We start from the raw sequence: 19,422 nt of genomic DNA on the forward strand, positions 1-19,422 counted from the left end.
GAGATACGGCAATCTCTGGTTATAATTTTGGTTAAGCTTTAAAACGGGATTTTAGAGTGATTGGTTTAAATCTGATGGTTGTATGGCTTACTAGCTGCCCTTTTAATTAAAGTCGAAAGACTATGAGATACAATCGTTATAGTAAGCGAATCGATGTAACAAAAGCACTTTTTGAACTATTTACGTACCGATAGGGTTGAATACCGTCTGTACCGTAACAGCTCAGTTGTCAAGAAGAGCATGCATTTCTAAGGACATGAAGAGAGCTCTGGAGTGCAAGAAGGATTTATCATATTTCCATTTGATAGTTGAGGAATATTCTTTAGTAATTTGAAAAACCGTAACCAGCCCATATCCTTTTTTGTAAATACTTTAGTAGTTCCTTGCCCATAGTTACATGCTGTTTCTTTAAAAATAACTTTTATATAGTGGGATGAAAAAGCTTTCACATGATTAACTGTCGCATGTTTAACTTGGTGGCCTCCAGGGAAATCATCACCCATCATTAATTAAATCAATCTCTGCCAGTAGCAGTGAAGCAGGCTACATCGCCCAGGAAAGAAACACCTCCATGCAAATCCAGCTGGGGATTCAGAACGTTTGTCCTTGTGACTTTGGGTGTGTGGCTCAGGTGGAAACCATTGTCAACTCTCCCTGAGCACATACCTTCCAGTGCATGCGGCATGTTCCTCTGGCTGGGTGGTCCCCTGGGCTCTGCTTTGCTCCACCCCGGGTGCTCCAGGAGGTTAAGATGCCCATCGTCCAGGGGTCTCCTCAGGGCCCTCTGGTGCAATGACACATACATCATGGGGCCCATATCAAAATATATCAGACTATATCAAAATACTTTTAAAACGTGTTCCAGCCATTTTCATGAGATAGAATAGGTAATAGGCAGTTTGACATTTAATTTTGCTTTTAGAGACTTGCATCATTATAATCTGTCAATAAAATAATATTACATTAGAGTCAAGACTCTAATTTTACTTTAATTACAGTGGTGCTAGAAGCCATCTATGGGAAATACCAAATTAGTTGTAATAGATAAATTTGTTGTTACTAAAGGCATAAATGGTAAACACAGCACCTTTTTGAGTGAATAGTTCTCCTTAATCTGTCACTGATCTGTCATTATAACCTTTCACATTTTAAAAGTTTATAAGACATAAGAGCTTTTGGTACTTTTTATAGGAGATGTAGTGATTAATTTGTTTTATTACCTGTATTTGCTGCATACATAGGACTTAAACTTTTTTGTCTTAAAGTTCTCCTTTACAAACAGGCTGAGTAGATAACTTTTACATTGTCACAATAGACCCAAGATAATAATTTTAAAATACTAAATGGGATGCATTATATGGAGGATAAATTGTTTAAGCTACAAAGGACATGAATTAGGGTATGGATTTGATACATCTTTTTTTAAATTGAAATTTAGCATTTATAATAACAAGTTTAAATTTATGTTAATAGAAAATAGAAAACAATCATTTTATAAGTGAAATAAGCTGAGGAGTGACCGTAATAATTAATAAGTCGTGATTGATAAAGTAGACTTCTATCTTATTGAACAAAGCGCACTGAATATAAGTTACTCAGTTTTCTATTCATGGGTTTTATTCAGTACTATTCAATAGTCAACTTTTTAATATATTGCAGTTAAAATTTTTTTCTAGTAAAATACATAGAAAATTACTATCTTAACCATTTTTAGCCATGTGATTAAAAAAATGTATACACAGTGTAACCATACACAATGGTATTAAGTACATTCATAATGTTTTACAACCATCACCACCAATTACCTCCAGAATTCACTTTATAAAACTGTAACTCAGTACCCATTAAGCACCAACTCCCATTCCCCCTTCCCCCGGCAGCCACCATCCTACGTTGTCTCTGTGGTCATAGCATCATGTCCTCAGGGTTCATCCACGTTGTAGCATGTGTCAGAACTAACTTTCTTTGAAGGCTGAGTAACATTCCATCATGTGTGTAGACCACAATTTGTTTATCTGCTCGTCCACTGATGGACTCTTGGGTTGCTTCTCCTTTTGGCTACTGTGAATGACCCTGCTATGAACATGGGTGTACGAATATCTCTTCGAGACCCAGCTTTCAATTCTTTGTGCTATATACCCAGAAGCAGAATTGTTGGGTCATATGGTTATTCTATTTTTAATTTTTTTTTAGGATCTGCCACGGTTTCCCTGGCAGCTGTTCCATTTGGTATTCTCACCAACAGTGCACAAGGGTTCCAATTTCTCCATGTCCCCACCAGCACTTGTTTTCTGGTTTTGTTTGGGTTTTTTTGATAGTAACCTTCCTAATGGATGTGAGGTGTTATCTCATTGTAGTTTTGACTTGCATTTCTCTAATCCTCAGTGATGTTGAGTGTCTTTTCATGTGCTTATTGACCATTAGTGTGTGTATCTTCTTTGGAGAAAGGTGTATTCAAGTATTTTGCCATTCTTTGAATCAGGTTGATTTCTTTGTTATTGTTGAGTTTCAGGAGTTTTCCATAGTTTTTGAATGTCATAATCCCTTATCAGATATGTGATTTGCAAATATTTTCTCCCATTCTCTGGATTGCTGCTTTACTCTGTCGATAATGTCTTCTGATGCACAAATTAAACATTTTTTCATGGGGTCCAATTTGTCTTTTTCTTTTATTTCCTGTGCCTCTGGTGTCATATCTAAGAAATCACTGTCAAATCCAGTGTTGTGAAGATTTGCCCTGTTTCTTCTAAGAGTTTAATAGTTTTCAATCTTAACATTTAGGTCTGTGATCCACTTCAAGTGAGGTAAATGTCCAGCTTCACTCTTCTACTTGTCTGTCGATGTCTGTCTATCTATCAACCTATCTATCTATTATTAGATGCCTATGGCACCTGGTCTTCCCAGGTGGTCTCCCATCCAAGTGCTAACCAGGTCCAACCCTGCTTAGCTTCCGAGATCAGACGAGATCGGGTGCGTTCAGATTGGCATGGCCGTAGTCACTCTTCTGCTTGTGAATACCCAGTTTTCCCAACAGCATTGGTTAGAGAGACTATCCTTTCCCATTTAGCAGTCTTTGCACAAAATTTCTGGATATCATAATCCCTTATCAGATATGTGATTTGCAAATATTTTTTCCTATTCTCTGGATTGCTGCTTTACTCTGTCGATAGATTGTCAAAAATCACTTGACCATATATGCGAGGGTTGATTTCTGGGCTCTCGAGTCTATTTTGTGCTTTATGTGTCTGCCTTCGTGCCAGGACCACACTGTTTTGATGAGCTCTGACTCGAGTAAGTTTTAAAACCAGGAAGTGCGCATCTTCCAGCTTTTCTCTTTTTAAAGGTTGTTTTAACTGTTTGGGGTCCCTTGAGATTCTAACAGGGTTGCAAGGAATCTGTAGATTGCTTTGGGTAGTAATGACATCTAGATGGTGTTGGCTCTTCTGGGTTTCTTTAGATTTCATGTGAATTTTAGGATGGGTGATGGGTTTTTACATTTCTGCAAAACTCTTTGGAAGGACAGTTTTGATGGTTACAGGATTCTTGGTCAACTTTATTTTTTTTCTTTTAGCACTTTGATTATATGAGCTCACCACCTTCTGGCCCTCCGTTTCTGGTGAGAAACTGCTGGTGATCTTATTGAGGATCCCTTGTATCTGATGAATTACTTCTGTTTTTCAAGATTCTCTATCTTTGGCTTTCAAAAGTTCAATTATAATGTGTCTCACTGTGAATCTCTGAGTTCATCTTTTTGGGCATTTGTTGAGCTTCTTAGATGTTTATGTTTGTGTCTTTCATTAAATTTGTGAAGTTTTTAGCCATTATTTATTCGAATATTCTCTCTGCCCATTTCTTCCTTTTTTTTTTGCCCCCCTAGGACTCCTAAATATGTATTTTAGTCTGATGGTTGCCCACAGGTCTCTTAATATGTGTTCACTTTTCTTTAATGGTTTTCTTTCTGTGCCTCAGAGTTGATCATTTCAATGGTGCTGTCTTAAAGTTTACTGATTCATTCTTCTACCTGTTCAAATCTGCCTTTGAATCCCTCTAGTGAATTTTTCATTTCACTTATTATACTTTTCAGCTCCAGAATTTCTTTATGGTTTCTTTTTAGGTTTTCTTTTTCTTGATCTGTTTTGTTCATACATCATTTTCTTGACTTTCTTCACATCTTCCTTTAGTTCTTTGAGACAGTTGTTTTAAAGTCTTTGTCTAATTAGATTTGCCATCAGGTTTTTTTTTTAAGGGACAATTTCTGTTGCTTTTATTTATTTTTTTGAATGGGCTGTATTTTTTCCTGTCTCTTTGTATGCTTTGTGATTTGTTGTTGTTGAAAACTGGACATTTGAATCTAATAATGTATCACTGGAAATCAAATTCTCCTTCTCCAGGGGTTTTTGGTTATGTTTTTGTTTATTCTTATTTCTTTGATGCCCGAAGGATTAACCTGAGGTGTGAGTGTAAGGTCTCCTTCTCTGGGCTTTTTTGATCCTGTGCCTTTCCCTGGGCACATGTGGTCACAGTAATTTCCCCTTACGTGCAGTTGCTTTTGAATTTCCTAGTCTAGCTCCCAAAAGGGGAAAAAGAAGAAGGTGAAGGGGGCCAGCAAAAGTAAAATGACCCTCCAAATCCCTTGCAAATAGCTTTAGTTGGAGGGGAGGAGCTCGCGTTAGTGGAGGGTGGTGCAGTAGCAGCGTGAGCCCCTCCTCTGTGAACCTCTGTGGTCAGAAGCAGCAGTCATTGATCAAAGCACAGGTCCCCAGCTTTGGAGGACAGGGTCCTTTTGGGCCACTCTGGCTCCTGCAGGTTGTTTACCAGCTGCTTCAGGAACAGATGCACCGTTGCTGGGAGGGCAGCTGCTCTGCGCTAGGAGCCAAGGTTTATCCCACAAGCCTCCCTGCCAGTTGCAAGCTCTCAGTGGCCTCCAAGTCCCCAGATAGTTAACGGCTGTAGGTCCTGCCCGTGCAGTTGCTGTGCAGGTGAGGGGCAGATTCCTGGTGCTTCCCGCAGTCCTCTCCTCTGGTTCGTTACTCATCAGAAATTAAACACTGGTTTATAAATCAAAACGTACCTTCAAAAAGCAATGACTTAAAGCCCGTGTTTTAATACTGTGATGGGCTCATGGTGGGGGTGGGAGATAACTTTATTCTAACACAGCAAGTTTAGATTTACAGTACTGGCACAAATGAATCAAGTTAATCTTATTTGGTAGACATTTTTAAGACTACTAGTTTGTCATTAGGGAAGTTAAAATAGAACAATCAATTTATGTGGTATGTTTTCATGATAAAGGCCAAATTCTGTTTTTATTTTACAGACAATTGTGGCGATTAACAAAGACCCAGAAGCTCCAATTTTTCAAGTGGCAGATTATGGGATAGTCGCAGATTTATTCAAGGTAAGCTGGCCTTGATAGTGATGGCTGTTACCCAAATTGTCTTCCAGGAACCCCTTAGAGCTGGTCAGGGAGGAAGCTGTTATAGGGAGATTGCGTGTTTGTATATCCCGTGTGTGTCGATATTAAGATACGTACACAATTTTGAACTACTTAAAGTGAAGTCCTAATAAATGTGTGATGTTTATATGGAGCATTATAATTTTTCCTTGAAGGAATCCATACTGTCTTTAAAATATCCATGTGGCTCTTGGCATCTGATGCGCCGAAGTTAGTATACAGTGAGGAGTGACTCAGATAATTATAATCTAGTATCATATTCGGGGACACCTTAAAAAATTCACAGTAAATCCTGTCCTTTAGAGACTTGCCCATGATGCTGTAGCTTTTCGGTAGGAGAGTGGCGCTTCCGTCCAGCTTAGCTGACCCAACACATGCGCTCTGCTGGCCATGCGTGAGAGCGAAGCCTTCTGACACAATGGGTGTGGGAGGACCCTTAATTCTCAGGTCTCACACTCTTCACTTTTAGAGTGTCCTTTCTATTCTACCGCCACCTCCGTATTTGTCCTCCCCATGAAAGAAATTACTGTGGTGGCACTGATGAGCACCTGATAGTTGCCTGTGTTTAAAGGCCACAGTCATGCATGGTGCGGGCCTCTTTCTCCCTCAGGGCGTGCCAGCAAGCTTCTGGGTTACCTTTTGCAGAAACTACTCATGCGGGGAACTGAGGCTCTGAAAGCAGCATCCAGCAATGGGAGAGAAGCGAGTTTGCTGGAGCAGCCTGAGGACCCAGCCAGGGGGGAGGGGTTGCTCCCTGCAGGAGGACTGGCTCGGGCCGTGCTTTCCCAGCTCCGTGTGCGAGCTGACATGCTTGTGAGTGCACTTGGAAAGCACTGTTGGCTCTGGGGAGGTCCGTGCTCCGTAAGGGGTGGACCGCTCGCTGCCAGTGCTACATAGGTGGGCAGAGCCATCTCACCCTGGAGAAGCCCCCTCCCTGGAGCCTGCACTGTGCTTAGGGGAGAATGCAGGGAAGAGGTTCCATGACCCTGGGGTCCTGTTACGTGGCCCAGCTGTGTAAGAACAAACAACAGTGGCAGTGATTTGACCACTGAGGTTTCCCCAGAGGAGGAAAAGTTACTATAGAAAGAGAAGCTTTTCGCCTTTCTGTTCAAGGATGACTTTGTTCAAGAAGCAAGTATTTAGTTCCGGTGAGATACAATGAAGAGCTCAAGGCCTTTTAATTTAAAAATGAAATTAAACACTTTTTAAACCCTAACCAGGTATCATGTTGACATGTTTGCAAGAAGACATCTGCTGTAGTTGCCTTTTATTTTTCCTCAAGAGAATAATAAGTTCATAAGTAATTTTGTTTAAGATATTTTTCCTGTCTGCTTCTGTACTGTGTATTGCAACCAACATGCAGGGCTTACTTGATAAAAGGATGCAGTATCAGACAGCTGGGACTTGGTGCTGTTCGTACTGTGGACATCTTGGTTGGAAGGATGTCACCTACACTATGCCTTTTGCATTAAGGGCTTCCCCCAGTTTGACACAGGCGGGGAGAGAGTGGGGGGGGGGGCAGCGGTGTGCTCAGAGAGCTGCCTCATGACAGTCCTAGGACAGTGAAGTGGAAATGGACCTCAGAAGGCGTCCAGTCAGCTGATTTTCAGGCCGAGAGACTCAAGCTACTTTTGGTGTTCTAAGAAGCCCCCATTTGACTATGGAGAGATTGGACTAAGATGTTATGTTTACTTTTAGGAGGAATTATATTAATGATGGAAATTACATGGTACATTAATTAAGAGCTTTAGTTTTTATTTTGTTTTGGCCATGTACTAGTTAAATTATCTTAGCCTGGCCAAGTTATTTGATCCCTCTGAATGTAAACTTCCTCATAAATTACATAAATAACTACCTACTTTACAAGGTTGTAATGAAGACTAAATGAGATTAAACTGCACCTTGTACAGTTGGTGTGAAATATTAGCCTGCCCGGTATTTGCTCCCATACAGGTGCGTAGGAGGCACTCAGCAAACAATACATATAGTTGACCGTTGAACAGCACTAGTTTGAACTGTGTGGGTCCACTTATACATGTTTCTTCAGTAAATACTGTAAACTTATTTTCCCTTCTTTATGATTTGCTTAACGACATTTTGTTTTCTCTGGCTTAACTTTATTGTAAGAATACAACATACAATACATGTAACATACAAAATATATGTTCTTCAGCTATTTCTTATCAATAAGGCTTTCGGTCAACAGTAGGCTGGCTATTAGTAGTTAAGTTTTGGCGGAGTCAAATATTGTGCAAGGATTTTCGCCCCAGACCCCCCCACGTTGTCCAAGGGTGAACTGTGTTATAATTGGAAGTAGAGCGAGAGGACACAGGGTACCACCTGGCCGGTTGTCGTTTTTCTAAAAAAATGTACTGTCGGTGGTTTTTTAGTGTATTCGCCGAGTTATGTCAATATCGCCACTGTCTCATTATAGAACATTTTCATCACACGGAGCAGCAGCCCATATCATTAGCAGTTACTCCTGTTCCACCCTCTTGCACAGCCCCTGGCAACGACTAATCTGCTTTGTGTTTGTGTCTGTGGATTTGCCAGTCCTGGACATTTCATGTAAATAGAATCATATCCTGGATGACCTTTTGTGGCCAGCTTCTTAGCATGGTTTTTAGGGTTCACGAACCCACATTGGAGCATATGTCAGCACACTGTTCCTTTTTATTGTTGAATAATATCCATCATTTGGATGTGGCACCTTTGGTTTACCCATTCACTGGTGGGTGGAGGTTCTGCTTGTTTCCAGTTCTTGTGTATTATAAATGCTGCCGTGAGCGTACATGTGTGAGTTTTTGTGCAGACGTGTTTTCATTTTGTGTGGGTATATGCCTAGGTGTGGAATTGCTGGGTCACTTGATAACTCTGTCACCTTTGGAAGAACTGCCAGACTGTTTTCCAAAGAAACTGCCCTAAATTCCCATCAAGTGTGTATGAGGGCTCGTTTCTTCGTACACTTGCTGACACTTGTTATTGTCAAAGCCATCCTAGTGGGTATGACATCTCACTGTGGTTTTGTTTTGCATTTCCCTGATGGCTAATGATGCTGAGCGGTTCTTTATGTGCTTATCGGCCATTTGTATATTTTCTTTAGAGAAGTATCTGTTCAGGTCATTGGCCTATTTAAAAATTGTGTTATTTGTCTTTTTGGGTTGTTTAGTTATAAGAGTTCTTCATATATTCTGCATACAAGTCCCTTATCAGCTATATCACTTGCAAATATCTTATCCTGTATCTTCTGTGGAGAACAGAAGATACTTGTCACTTTTCTTGACAATGTCCTTTGATACACAAAAGCTTTAACGTTTCGATTACGTCCAATTTATCTTTTTTTTTTTTTAATTTTGTAACTTGTGTTTTCGCTGTCATTTATATGAAACTCTCCCTAATCCAGTGCAGTGAATATCCGCCTGCAAGCATCTGTTCATGTCCGTGCTTTCAGTGCCTCTAGGTCTGTGCCTGGGAGTGGAGTTGCTGCGTCATGTGGTGCTTCTAAGCTTAGCTTTTTGCAGAACCTCCAAACTGCTTTCTCTGGTGGCTCTACCATTTTACATTCCCACCAGCGGTGCATAAGTGTTCCCATTTCTCCATTTCTTCGCCAACTTGTTATTTTTGAAGAGTTATCTCCTTGCGGTTAATTTGCATTTGCCTAATGGCTAATGATGTTCAGTGTCTTTTCACGCACTTATCACCCATTAGTATGGAGAAATGTTTATCTACATCTTTTGCCTGTCTTTTTCGTTGAGTTATCTTTTTGTTGTTGAATCGTACGAGTTCATGTATTCTGGATATTAAAGCATTATCAGATGACTTTCAGATATTTTCTTCCATTTTGCAGGTTACCTCTTCACTTCTTATTAATGTCCTTCATTGCAAAAAATTTTTTAATTTTGTTGAAGTCTGGTTTACACATTTTTTCTTTTGTTAATGTTTTTGGTGTCATAGGCTAAGAATCCATTGCCAAACGCAAGGTCTTACAGATTTACCCCTATGGTTTCTTCCAAGAGTCATATCATAGGGTTTTAGCTCCTACATTTAGGTCTTTGATCTATTTTGAATTAATTTTTGTGTGTGGTTCGAGGTTAGGGTCCAGCTAGTTGTCTCAACACCATCTCTGTTGGAGAGACTTCTGTTCCCACAGATTGGACGTGGCATGCCCCATGTCCTTTTAAACCCTTCTCACCTCTCCCCAGCATAGCTGTTCACTAGTCATTCTAATCCATGTACTGTCTGGGACCTGTGTGTTTATCTCTGCTTGCCCCTTCTTTCTTTCCTTCCTTCCTTTTTCTTTTCTTTTTTTCTTTCTTTCATTCTTCTTTCTTTTCTTTTGTTCTTTTCTCTCTTTCTCTCTGTCTTTCTCTCCCTCCTCCCTCCCTTCTTTCTCTCTCCTCTTTCTTTTCTTTTCTCTTTTCTTTTTTCTTTCTCCCTTCCCTTCCCTCCTCTCTCTTCCCCCTCCTCCTTTCCCTTCCCTCCTCCCTCCCCTTCCCTCCTTCCTTCCTCTCTCCTCTTTTTCTTTTCTTTCTTCCCTTCCCTCTCTTTTCTCTCTCCCCCTCCCTCCTCCATCCATCTCTCTCTCTCCCCCCTCCCTCCTTCCCTCCCTCTCCTTCCTCCCTCTCCTTCCTTCCTTTCTTCCGTCCATCTGTCCTTCCTTTCTTCCGTCCTTCCTTCCTTCCTCTTTTGCCCAGAGTCCTTTTCCTCTTCATGGCCATATTCTAAATTTTCCCAGTCCACACTAATCTCTCCTTCCTCAGGACTCCTGAATTGGAGTGCTTCATGCTATTCTTCTCATGATCTTATATTACAATGTAAGGTTAGTCTACTTCTCACTGGGGGTTTGTGAGCCTCTGTCTGTCTCGCCAACAAGGGGGCCGACTCCTTGTGGGAGGCGTCAGGCCTGGACTTCTCTGTTTCCCACACTGCTGACCATGACAAAGCATTAAGTGTGTGAGATGTAGTTGTGTTGTGATTTATATCAGTAGATTCTTTTATTTTAAGGGTAAGTTCATTCTCATTTGGTCTTACTGAGCGAGTGAGCTGCTCTGTGCTGTCTAAAATAATAAAGATTGAGAATCCAGCTCTCCCAGTGTGCTCAGCTCTCGCTCAGCGAACCCGAGTTCACATTCTCTTTCCTTAGCTGAGGTGTTCTCTGGTACATTTGCAAGTCTGAGGCTGATCTAATAGAAAACACAGATGCTGGACAGAGAAAGCCCCCCTGAACCCTATTTTGAAGGAGTGTGGCAGAGAGACGTTCTGTAAGAATTTTTAAACTACATGTTCTAAACCAAATAAATGTTTCATATAAAAGAAGTTGGGCTCTAGCCTGTTCCTTGTGAAACACATAGGTTCCCTTGAGTCTCGTTTAGCATATTGTCTCTGTGACTGGCATAAGCTCATGGCCTACCCACCGAGGAACGCCGGGAGAAGGTGCCAGCACTTAGTGCTGCTCTGAGCTAATGCCTGCTGGCTCCACAGTAAACATGGGCCTTTTAGTAGGCTGCAGACAAAGTGACACTCGGAAGAAACAACATGTTGACAATTTCCTTAATAAATTTTGTACGAACATATTATTTCCACCTAATGGAAATGTAACACTCTTAAATAATTGAGAGGCTGTATTCATCTGTGGCGGATTCAGCTCTGTATGCCAGGGCGGTCGCCAACCCCTTGGAAGCCTGAGTAGCTGATAGTTTATACAAGGGGCTTGGCCGTTGCTCAGATGGGCTCTGTGAGGTTGCTCTGCAGTCCCCATACCCAGGTGTCACAGGGTGGCTTTATACTGAAAGTTCAGGTTGTAGCCACTGAACCGCCAAAACTAACGGTTCATAATTAATCCTCTTTAACATGGATGCCAGCTTGGTCACTGTCCCCTCACTGTGCTTCCTTCCCGTGTCTGCTGGCCGGCTGCTGCATTAGCAGCGGGCCTGGATTTTGATAGGGCGGTGGTCTTGAGTGTTCAGCATGCCACTCGTTTTTATGTGCCAGAAGATAGTAACACACGCTGCAGAAGCATTGATGGTCTTTGCAAAATGGATGGTGGGTGAACGAACAGACGAGGAGAAAACAAGCACGAGGGGAGCCGTGACGTAGCAAGAGACTTGGTGTGGCCTTCGAAGGACAGGCAGGCCAGGGGACTCAACGACGCTGTCAGCGCCAACAGGGAACATGGGACTTCCTGTTTTCTCTGGATCCTTCTCGAGGTTTGCAGTTGTGTCAGAAAGTCTCTCAGGCCATGAGTGGGCACTTGACCCTGCCAGCCATATGTCCAGGGTGGTCTGCCCACAATGGGAGGAGAGACTCTCAGAGGACAGGCAGTTCCTGAGTGGCAGAGGGTCACGTGTGTCTCAGGGGGGTTTATGTCTTTCTTTTGGCCTCTGGGAACTTAAGGAGCAGTGGGCATATTGCAGTGGTGGCTCAAGTGGCTAATTAATTGTTTTTAATTTGCAGGTAGTTCCTGAAATGACTGAGCTATTGAAGAAAAAATGAATCATGATCGTGTCGTAAGGAAAATTACATGTCTGAGTATTCAGCCGAAGTCACAGAATTCCATGGCTGTTATGGGAAACCTTGCAGAGCTGCATTTCATAATTCGAGGAAAAATTCTAACATATGCTAGAATGCTTTTTTATGGGGCTATTATTATGTTTCTTTTTAATTATTTGTGGCTCTAAACAATTATTTTTTGAAATTTTCTAATTCTGCAAAAAAATATATAATAAAGTCTTTCCACAGCTTTACAACTACCGGAAACATGCCTGGCTTCGTAAGGAGAGCGCATTGAGGAAAGGTAGCAGGCATTATCTGTCATTTCTCTCTGCCCGTCCTGTTCACAGAGGGTTCTTATGTCAGAGGAAGGTTATAAACATGGATGTTGCCACCATCTTAAGCCACCTTACCTGGTTGTTGAGAGAAGGGGACTAGATTGGCAAATTCAGAGTTAAAAAAGTGATACGAATATTATCCTAAACATAGGCCCGTCTTCAGAAAGCTATGGCTAATGTGATGAAAGCACACCTGACTTCGGCCTGACCTTGCCGAGTGTGTGCAGTTGGCATCAGTTTTCCGTTTCGTGTTGATAACAGGGCTTTGCGTCTGTAGGAGAGGGTGTGCTTGGGGGGAGCTCCCTTGAGACAGACAGTTCTAGACAATGTTTCAGTCCCTTGCAGAGGACGTTCTGCCTTCTCCTTGCGCTGTCGTTGGCTTCCTGGGCTTGCAGGAAGCAGTCAGGTGTGTGGGTCGGCTGCATGCTCTTGGCTCTGGGCCTGTCACCCTGCTGTCCTGGGGCACGGCTGAGATTGAGTGGGTGTAAGTGCAGGTGAGGGAGTGGAGGCCAGTGAGACCTGGCCAGACCTGTAGGAGGCCGTGGATGGACAACGGGGGCCACAGGAGGCCAGGAGTGGCCGGGACCTGAATGGCAAGGGCTGCCACCCCGAAGCAGATCTACTTCAGGAGTTATGGGCATTAACAGGATGAAGAAAACAGGGAAGGGATGGGAAGTGACCAGTGGTAGCTGAGGGGAGGGCAGAGGGCCAGCCAGTGCCCTTTGCGTGGCTAGCCTGGGGCCGACTAGCTGACCACTTTTTAATTTGTGTCGTAATCACTTGCCGTGAAACACCGTTAGAGGTTACTTGTCACTGGCCTTTCCCCCTTTCAGTGCAGCAGGAGGAGAGTAGCGAAGTGACACTCTGTGTTTGAGCCACAGATTCTCGAGCATCAGAGCTGTGTGGTTACCTGGTTGTGCAGATGGGGACACTGAGGGACAGAGAAGATGTGGAGAAGGTAAAATGACTATTCTATGGCCACATGATTCGGATTCCCCTTGGAAAAGGAACGTGACACTTTGTCGCTGCCTTCGAGGCTCTTCCTCCGTTACTCCTCATCCCTGCTGGACATAGTAACTGGGGACAGGACAGATGGCAAAGGTGACGGTCAGCTGGCTCAGGGAGGACTGTGCCCACGGTCCTCTGGCGTGCGTCTGTGTCTCTTTGGTTCCCTCCTGCCATGATTGCCCCAGCCCCAAGCAGCTGCTCGCTTCACATTTCTTGGGCACAACTCTGCCATCATCACTCGCGTGGTGCTTCCTGAACACCAGGCAGCGTGCTGACCTCCTTGCATGCAGACCGCAGTGCTCGTGGCCCTGGATGGCGGGGGCTGTGCATGTCGCTCTTTTCCAGATGAGGAAGCTGAGGCCAGAGGGCGTCTACCTTGCTGAGCTTGGCTAATGGATGAGCCAGGATTTGCAACCAGGAGGTGCCGCTTCAAAGCAGTGGCTTCACCAGTATGTGCTGTTGTCCCACCTTGGCTGCAGGAACAGGTAAAGGGCACCAGGTGCTCGTGCTGGGTCAGGGGACACACGCAGGGTCCCCAGTGAAAAGGAGATGTAGTGTTTGGGGCTGGTGTTTCCAGCAGCATTTTATTCAACCCAGAAGCCCCTCTAAGTGCCCACTGAGCGTGTACGTGGAAGGCAGGTGTGTGAGATGGGGGCACCTTGTGTGCAGCAGGTGGCGGCGATGCACCCTTTGATCCTTGTGTTTTACTGGGAACCAAGCTGCCGGCTCCTGACACTCCACCCTGCATGTGCGCCGAAGGGGTGCGGGAAGTTTTGCTTAGTGTGGACAACACCCACCTGTCTCCTGAGGTCGGGGGTCTTTGGTCCACCTCGCAGTGCCCCCAGGAGCTTGGTGGCCAGGGCATCTGGGTCAGGCAGGTGACCTCACCCGGCTGCCCAGTGGATGAGGAAGCAGAGGGCCTGTCTCCTCCCCTGTTCTCATGCGCAGTGGTCCGGGGACGTCCCTGCTGGGGGTACAGCCCCCTCTCCAGGTTTGGCAGCTCCCAGGAAAGATGAGAGGAGACACGGTGATGGAAAAGGGATGGCATGAAGCCACATGAGGGTCCCTCGCTTAGCCTGCCACATCGTCCCCACGGGGGACATTGACGTCAGCGTGGGGCAGGAGCATAGGGAAGGGCTTGTGGGGGAGAGTGACTTCCAGTGCAGGAGTTTGGCCCGTGTCCTCATAGGTCGTGGTTCTCAATCTGTGCTCTGCATTCTGGCACCTCGGGAGCGGGCCCAGGGATGGTGCTGCAAAAGCGCATGGGCGTCGTGGCCCGAGTTTCGGGAAAAGTACTTTAGTAACATTTGGCCAGTCGTCTTTCTTGCATACTTTCTTCTAAAACTTTGGTGGCTGCTGCGCCTTGTCATCGGAACGTAAGCTGATCACAAAGTGCATGGACAAGTAGCAAGTGGGCATTAACCAAGGTGGTCAGCGGCCACTGACCCTCCACGGCTCATTTAGTGGATGCTTGTCACACACTCTGCACTCTGAGGCGGTCATTGGTCCTCATTTGCGTGTTAGAATGAAATAGGTCAGTATCAAAAGAATGTTCCACCTAAGAGCTGTGCCACTTCCCGAGGCCCTGCCACCCTTATGGCAGCAGGGGGTCGTTGACATTTCGTGGGGAAGGCCTGTGACCTCGGCTAGAGGAACAGCCTACAGTGCATTGAGGACGGCAGAGGGAACAGGAGGGAGTGAGGAGGGGACCGCGGAGAAGAGGCCGGAGCCCTGGTGTGTGCGCTCGGTCTGTGCTTTCTGAATTTGGGCCAGGCTGGATTTCACACCATCTCAAGAGGGGTTTTTTTTTTTGAATCTGTGTAAATGTGGACTTAAGAGGCCAGGAAACCCAGAGGACACTCTGAATGACAGCAGATAGATTTGGTCAGTTGTTGCCTATTAACCTGTGGAAAGCCTGTTAAGGGTGACATATGGCCACAATCGTGTAGACCCTTAGGTCATAAAAAATACTTTGTGGGGAACCCAAATGAAGAAGAGTTGCTGATAATCCCTGGTTTGTAAAGCAGTTTCATGGCACCAGAGGTGGAAAGGGTTGGAAACAGCAAAGGAGTCAGTCAGTGGTGACCTTAGGCCAAAGTTTGCCCTTGGCCTCAGGTCATGTTCTGAGTCCTTCTGGCTGGAGTGGGCGGAGTAGAGAGAGCAAGGTGAGATGGCCGAGCCGCGCCAGCAGGGACAGCGAACCAGCCAGTGAGGAGCATGTCCCAGACATAAGGGAAGTGTGTACCGGTAGTGCAGTGACTGCTGGGCCCTGACCTCGAGTCCCTTCTGGCTTGGCCACCATGCTCAGGGCTGTCTTCTGTGGGGGCGGAGGCGAGCCTGCCCGCCTGCTGGATACGGGGGCTCTTTGAGTGCTCGCTGGGAGCTGTCCCTTTGTCTCCACACTGCCGAGTTCCGCACCTGTCCATGGCATCTCGCGCCCTGGCTGCTTTCTGGGTGGTCTGGGCCCTCTGCTCGGTTTGGGGTGAGCAGGCGCCTGCTCCCTTAGCTGCAGCCTAGGCCTCTGCATGAAACCATGCCAGCGCCATCTCCCTGGCAGCTCACAGTACACCTAGCAGCAAACGTCCCATCGTTTTCTTTGGATGATTAAATTAACAGTTTGCTAGAAGATAGTATCAAACTTGTCAGCACTGGAGCCAGAGCAGTTACAAATTAAATTCCTCGCTCAGGTTGTGTCAGGGAAACGTAGATTTTTGGCTCATGCTGGAGGAGGCAGAGGGAGGCAGTGAGGTGCTTCCCGTCTGGGGACAGGGCACATGTTCTCCCAGCCAGACTGCCCGTACTAGACTAGCAGCAGCCATAGATGATGTCCCTGAGCATCTCGGGGCAGCCCCCCCAGAGCTGCTAGGTGTGGGCAGGGGACACCCCAGGCAGCTGTTAATAATGAGATGGTTTGTGCTTGTGTCTCCCTTGAAGCATTCTCAAAGGGCTTTCCTTTCATTATGTCATTTGCTGTCCCCGCAGCCCTCACAAGTGTGAGGGACCAGAAGCAGCTGGGCTGGGAGTGCAGGTGCCTAGGCACAAACACCCCTGTGTGCACAGCAGCGCTTGGGCTGGGGACAGGAGGTTACAACTCAGGGGAGTGTGGGGCAGCTCCAGGACAAATGTCAAGCGAGGAAGGTGTTCCTGAGGGTGATAGAGGGGATGGACACCGCCATGCTTCAGAGAACTCCAGGCCACCAGTCTGTACAGGGTCTGTGAAAGCCGCCATCTGTGTGACTTGGTCTGAAAATCCAGGATTTGGGCTGGGGAGGGGCAGTTGTTGCCCAGGGAGTGCTGGCCCAGCTCTCCGGGGGGCCGGCCCTCAGCACTGCTGGTTCTGAGCCTCGTCTTCACTGCCAGTGTGGCACATCACCGTAGCACCCCGGCCACAGGATTGGCTCCTGTGCAGCTCCTGCTGCCCAACAGCCGTTGCTGGGCTGGGTGCTGAGGAGCCATGAAATCCAAAGCAGTTTCTTTACTCACCTCCTGCGCTCCCAGATTCAGTGCTCCACCCAGCGCTTCTGCCCTGGTAGGTGAGGGTGCACCCTGTAAAGCTGCGATGCTCGGCCGTCCTTGCAGAGGTGGGGACCACCCCTTGGTGTCTGTCCCCAGTCTTTTTCTGCTCGGGGTGGCACTCACTCCCTGGTACTGCCCGTGCACACGTGAAGGCAGTTATGCTCAGGCGGAACTGGACCTCCCAGCAATCTGTAAGTACCCTAAAACCCATTCTTCTGCAGACCCTATTTCTACATGGGGAAACTGAGGCAGAGAGCAGGCCCACTTGCCCAGCATCGTCCCTCACTGCTGTCCTTTCTGTCACGTACATCGTCTGGAGTAGAAGCTGCAGCTGAGTCTCACCATGTCACGAGGCAGGCTCCTTTCCCTGATGGGTTGGCCAGTGGGCCAGGCCGAGGACGGCACTGTTTCTGGTCAGGCCAGCAGACCACCAATTAAGGACCCTGCTGGCTCTTGTCCTAGAGATTGGTAATCATGACAACCTAACCTTTCTAGCCTGTCATATGACAACAGCTGGGAGGGACCATTTTGTTTCCAGTGTTCTTGACCTGGGAGCCTGGGAGTCGTGGGGTCTGCACTGGTTTCGGTGCCTCCCAATGGTGTTTGGCCCCGGGCAATTCATCCATAAAAGGCGGTTAGGGACACCCCCACCACCACCACCATGGGGTCTTCAAGAATATTACAGGAGGCTTAGTAAAGTGTTGAGTAGTCAAAGCTTTACGTCTGCTGGTGGTGCCCCAGGATGCCCCCAAAACAGCTCAGTGGGACAGCAGTGCCTTTCACACTTTTGACAACTGCTGATGTCCCCGTGAAGCAGGAGGGTGCTATTGGCCTATGTGTGCTAATTTCCCTCTTTCCTCCAGTTGAGCCATCTGCTGGAGCGACTCGCCAGGTCAGTCCCACCCAGGGAGGCATTGCAGACTCCTCACGACACCACCAACCAAAGAAAACCTCTGCCAACCGTAAGTCCCAGCGTAGCTGGTTTTATTATTTACATCAGAAAATGGCTGACAACACAACATACACTTCTGTCTCCTTATGTCCTGTGAAGGTGAAAACCAGGTTCGTCTCATGCAAAAGTGAGAGACTGAGGAGCAACAAACCAGTCCCAGAGAGTTGTCTTCTTTGGGGTCATGTGGCTCCAGCCCCTGCTGGTGCTGTTCCCACAGTCCAGGGAATGGAGGCTGAGCCTGGACTTCACTTGCTGAAGTTCGGCCACCGGCTAGTTTTGTGAAAGTAGTTTAAAAGCCCCAGCCCTGAGTACTGCCCTCCCGTGATCAGGGCCAGAGGAGGCACCTGTTCTGGGCTTGGAGGTTTGAGGCATGTGGCCTTGCATCACCTCTCTGGAGGCAGGCAGCACCCTGAGTGGCCATGGCCTGGGTCTTTCATGTGGCCCCGGGTGTGTGCCTTCCCCGTCTACCAGGGGTCTCTACCCTTTAGGGACCTGGCATTGTGTCTGCTCTTTGGATGCCAAAGATGTGGACTTCTTCCCCAGCATGGGTGCAGCAGACTGGAAGTGGGTGACAGGCTCCATCTGAAAGACTGTGAAGCCTCCTGGATTCTCCTGCTGGAACAGACCTGCCCTTTGCTCCCATTCGAGACTGCTTCAGACAGAGCCGGCTAGGTGAGGCAAAGAGGACTGGGCCTGAGTTCTTCTGGGGTGGGCAGGGGTCCTCAGGCAGGGAGGACAGCAGGTCTTGCTGCTGCAGGGGAGAGGGGCTAGGCTCCGAGGACGGCTCCTCACGGGTGGTGCTGTAGTCTGTGGAAGAGCACAGCGTCTGGCTGCTGTCGCTCTGGGCCCGGGTGACAGAGCTGTGAGCGGAGCGGGAGGTGCTTTCGGAGGTGCTCACGTGGGTGCCGCTGCTGCCAAGCTTCAGGGACACGTCCACCGAGAAGAGGTCAGAGGAGACATTGGGCTGGTGGACATCTATGGCAGCTGTGGTGACCACACACATGGCCGGCTCTGGGACACCACTATCTGAAAGAAAGGAGGGGTGCTGGTCAAACCAGTGCCTCTAATGGTGTGGGTCTGAGCTGGACCAGTTCTAGGCGTGTGAGTGGGCTTTTCCATGTCAGGCTCAGGCTCAAGACAGGTACATGCCATCCCCACCTCCCATACCCTCCCCTTCCCAACTCCCGTCCAGTCTCCTGTCTCTTCCCCATGTCCCATCTCCCTCCATGCCTGTCACTCCCACGTCCCATCTCACTGCAGTGCTCAGCCCCATGCCCTCCTTTCTCCCTCTCTCCACCCATCCCACCTCCATAACCTCCTCTTCCCATGTTGTCTCATTTCCCATCCCTACTCCCATCCTGTTTCACCTCACCCCACATCCGTCTAAGCACCCCAACTCCATTCTCTCCCACATCCATTCCCATCGCCTCTCTCATGTCACTGCTACTCAGATCCCGTCCCATCCCAACCCATGTAACCTCCCATCACATACCTCTATCCACGTATCACCCCAGCTCTACCCCCATCCCATGTCCCACCCCTTGCACACCCCATCAAGTGTCAGCCGACCTCCTTGGCTACTCCCATCCCCCATCTCATTGCTACCTACATTCTCCATCCCGTTTTCCATCACATTTCATCCCATCTGTCTCCTACTCCCACCC

At 46.9% G+C, this 19,422-nt stretch overlaps 2 protein-coding genes and 1 pseudogene across 10 annotated transcripts in view; 1 reads left to right on the forward strand and 2 right to left on the reverse strand.

Annotated features, from left to right (window-relative positions):
- ETFA (electron transfer flavoprotein subunit alpha) overlaps positions 1-19,422 on the forward strand; it is a 66,098-nt gene that overhangs the window by 44,891 nt on the left and 1,785 nt on the right. The window contains exons 11-14 of one of the 6 annotated variants that reach the window (XM_016125816.2): positions 5,318-5,398; positions 11,909-17,274; positions 17,670-17,768; positions 18,247-18,430. In XM_016125816.2, coding sequence (XP_015981302.2) covers positions 5,318-5,398; positions 11,909-11,947 — 120 coding nt within the window. In that variant the 3' untranslated portion in view covers positions 11,948-17,274; positions 17,670-17,768; positions 18,247-18,430. Of the gene's footprint in view, positions 1-5,317; positions 5,399-11,908; positions 17,769-18,246; positions 18,431-19,422 lie in introns of all 6 variants that reach the window. The other 5 variants (XM_016125817.2, XM_016125815.2, XM_016125819.2 and 2 more) reach the window with 5 other exon arrangements.
- LOC118611728 lies at positions 2,880-2,998 on the reverse strand (annotated as a pseudogene).
- The window catches only part of TMEM266 (transmembrane protein 266), a 50,027-nt gene continuing 48,378 nt past the window's right edge, over positions 17,774-19,422 (reverse strand). For all 4 annotated transcript variants that reach the window (XM_016125811.2, XM_036231832.1, XM_016125810.2 and 1 more), the window contains one exon: positions 17,774-18,784. In XM_016125811.2, the coding sequence (XP_015981297.2) occupies positions 18,243-18,784 (542 nt within the window). In that variant the 3' untranslated portion in view covers positions 17,774-18,242. The remainder of the gene's footprint in view (positions 18,785-19,422) is intronic.

The sequence above is a fragment of the Rousettus aegyptiacus genome, unplaced genomic scaffold, assembly GCF_014176215.1.
Source record: "Rousettus aegyptiacus isolate mRouAeg1 unplaced genomic scaffold, mRouAeg1.p scaffold_m13_p_14, whole genome shotgun sequence".
In the NCBI taxonomy this organism is placed as follows: domain Eukaryota; kingdom Metazoa; phylum Chordata; class Mammalia; order Chiroptera; family Pteropodidae; genus Rousettus; species Rousettus aegyptiacus.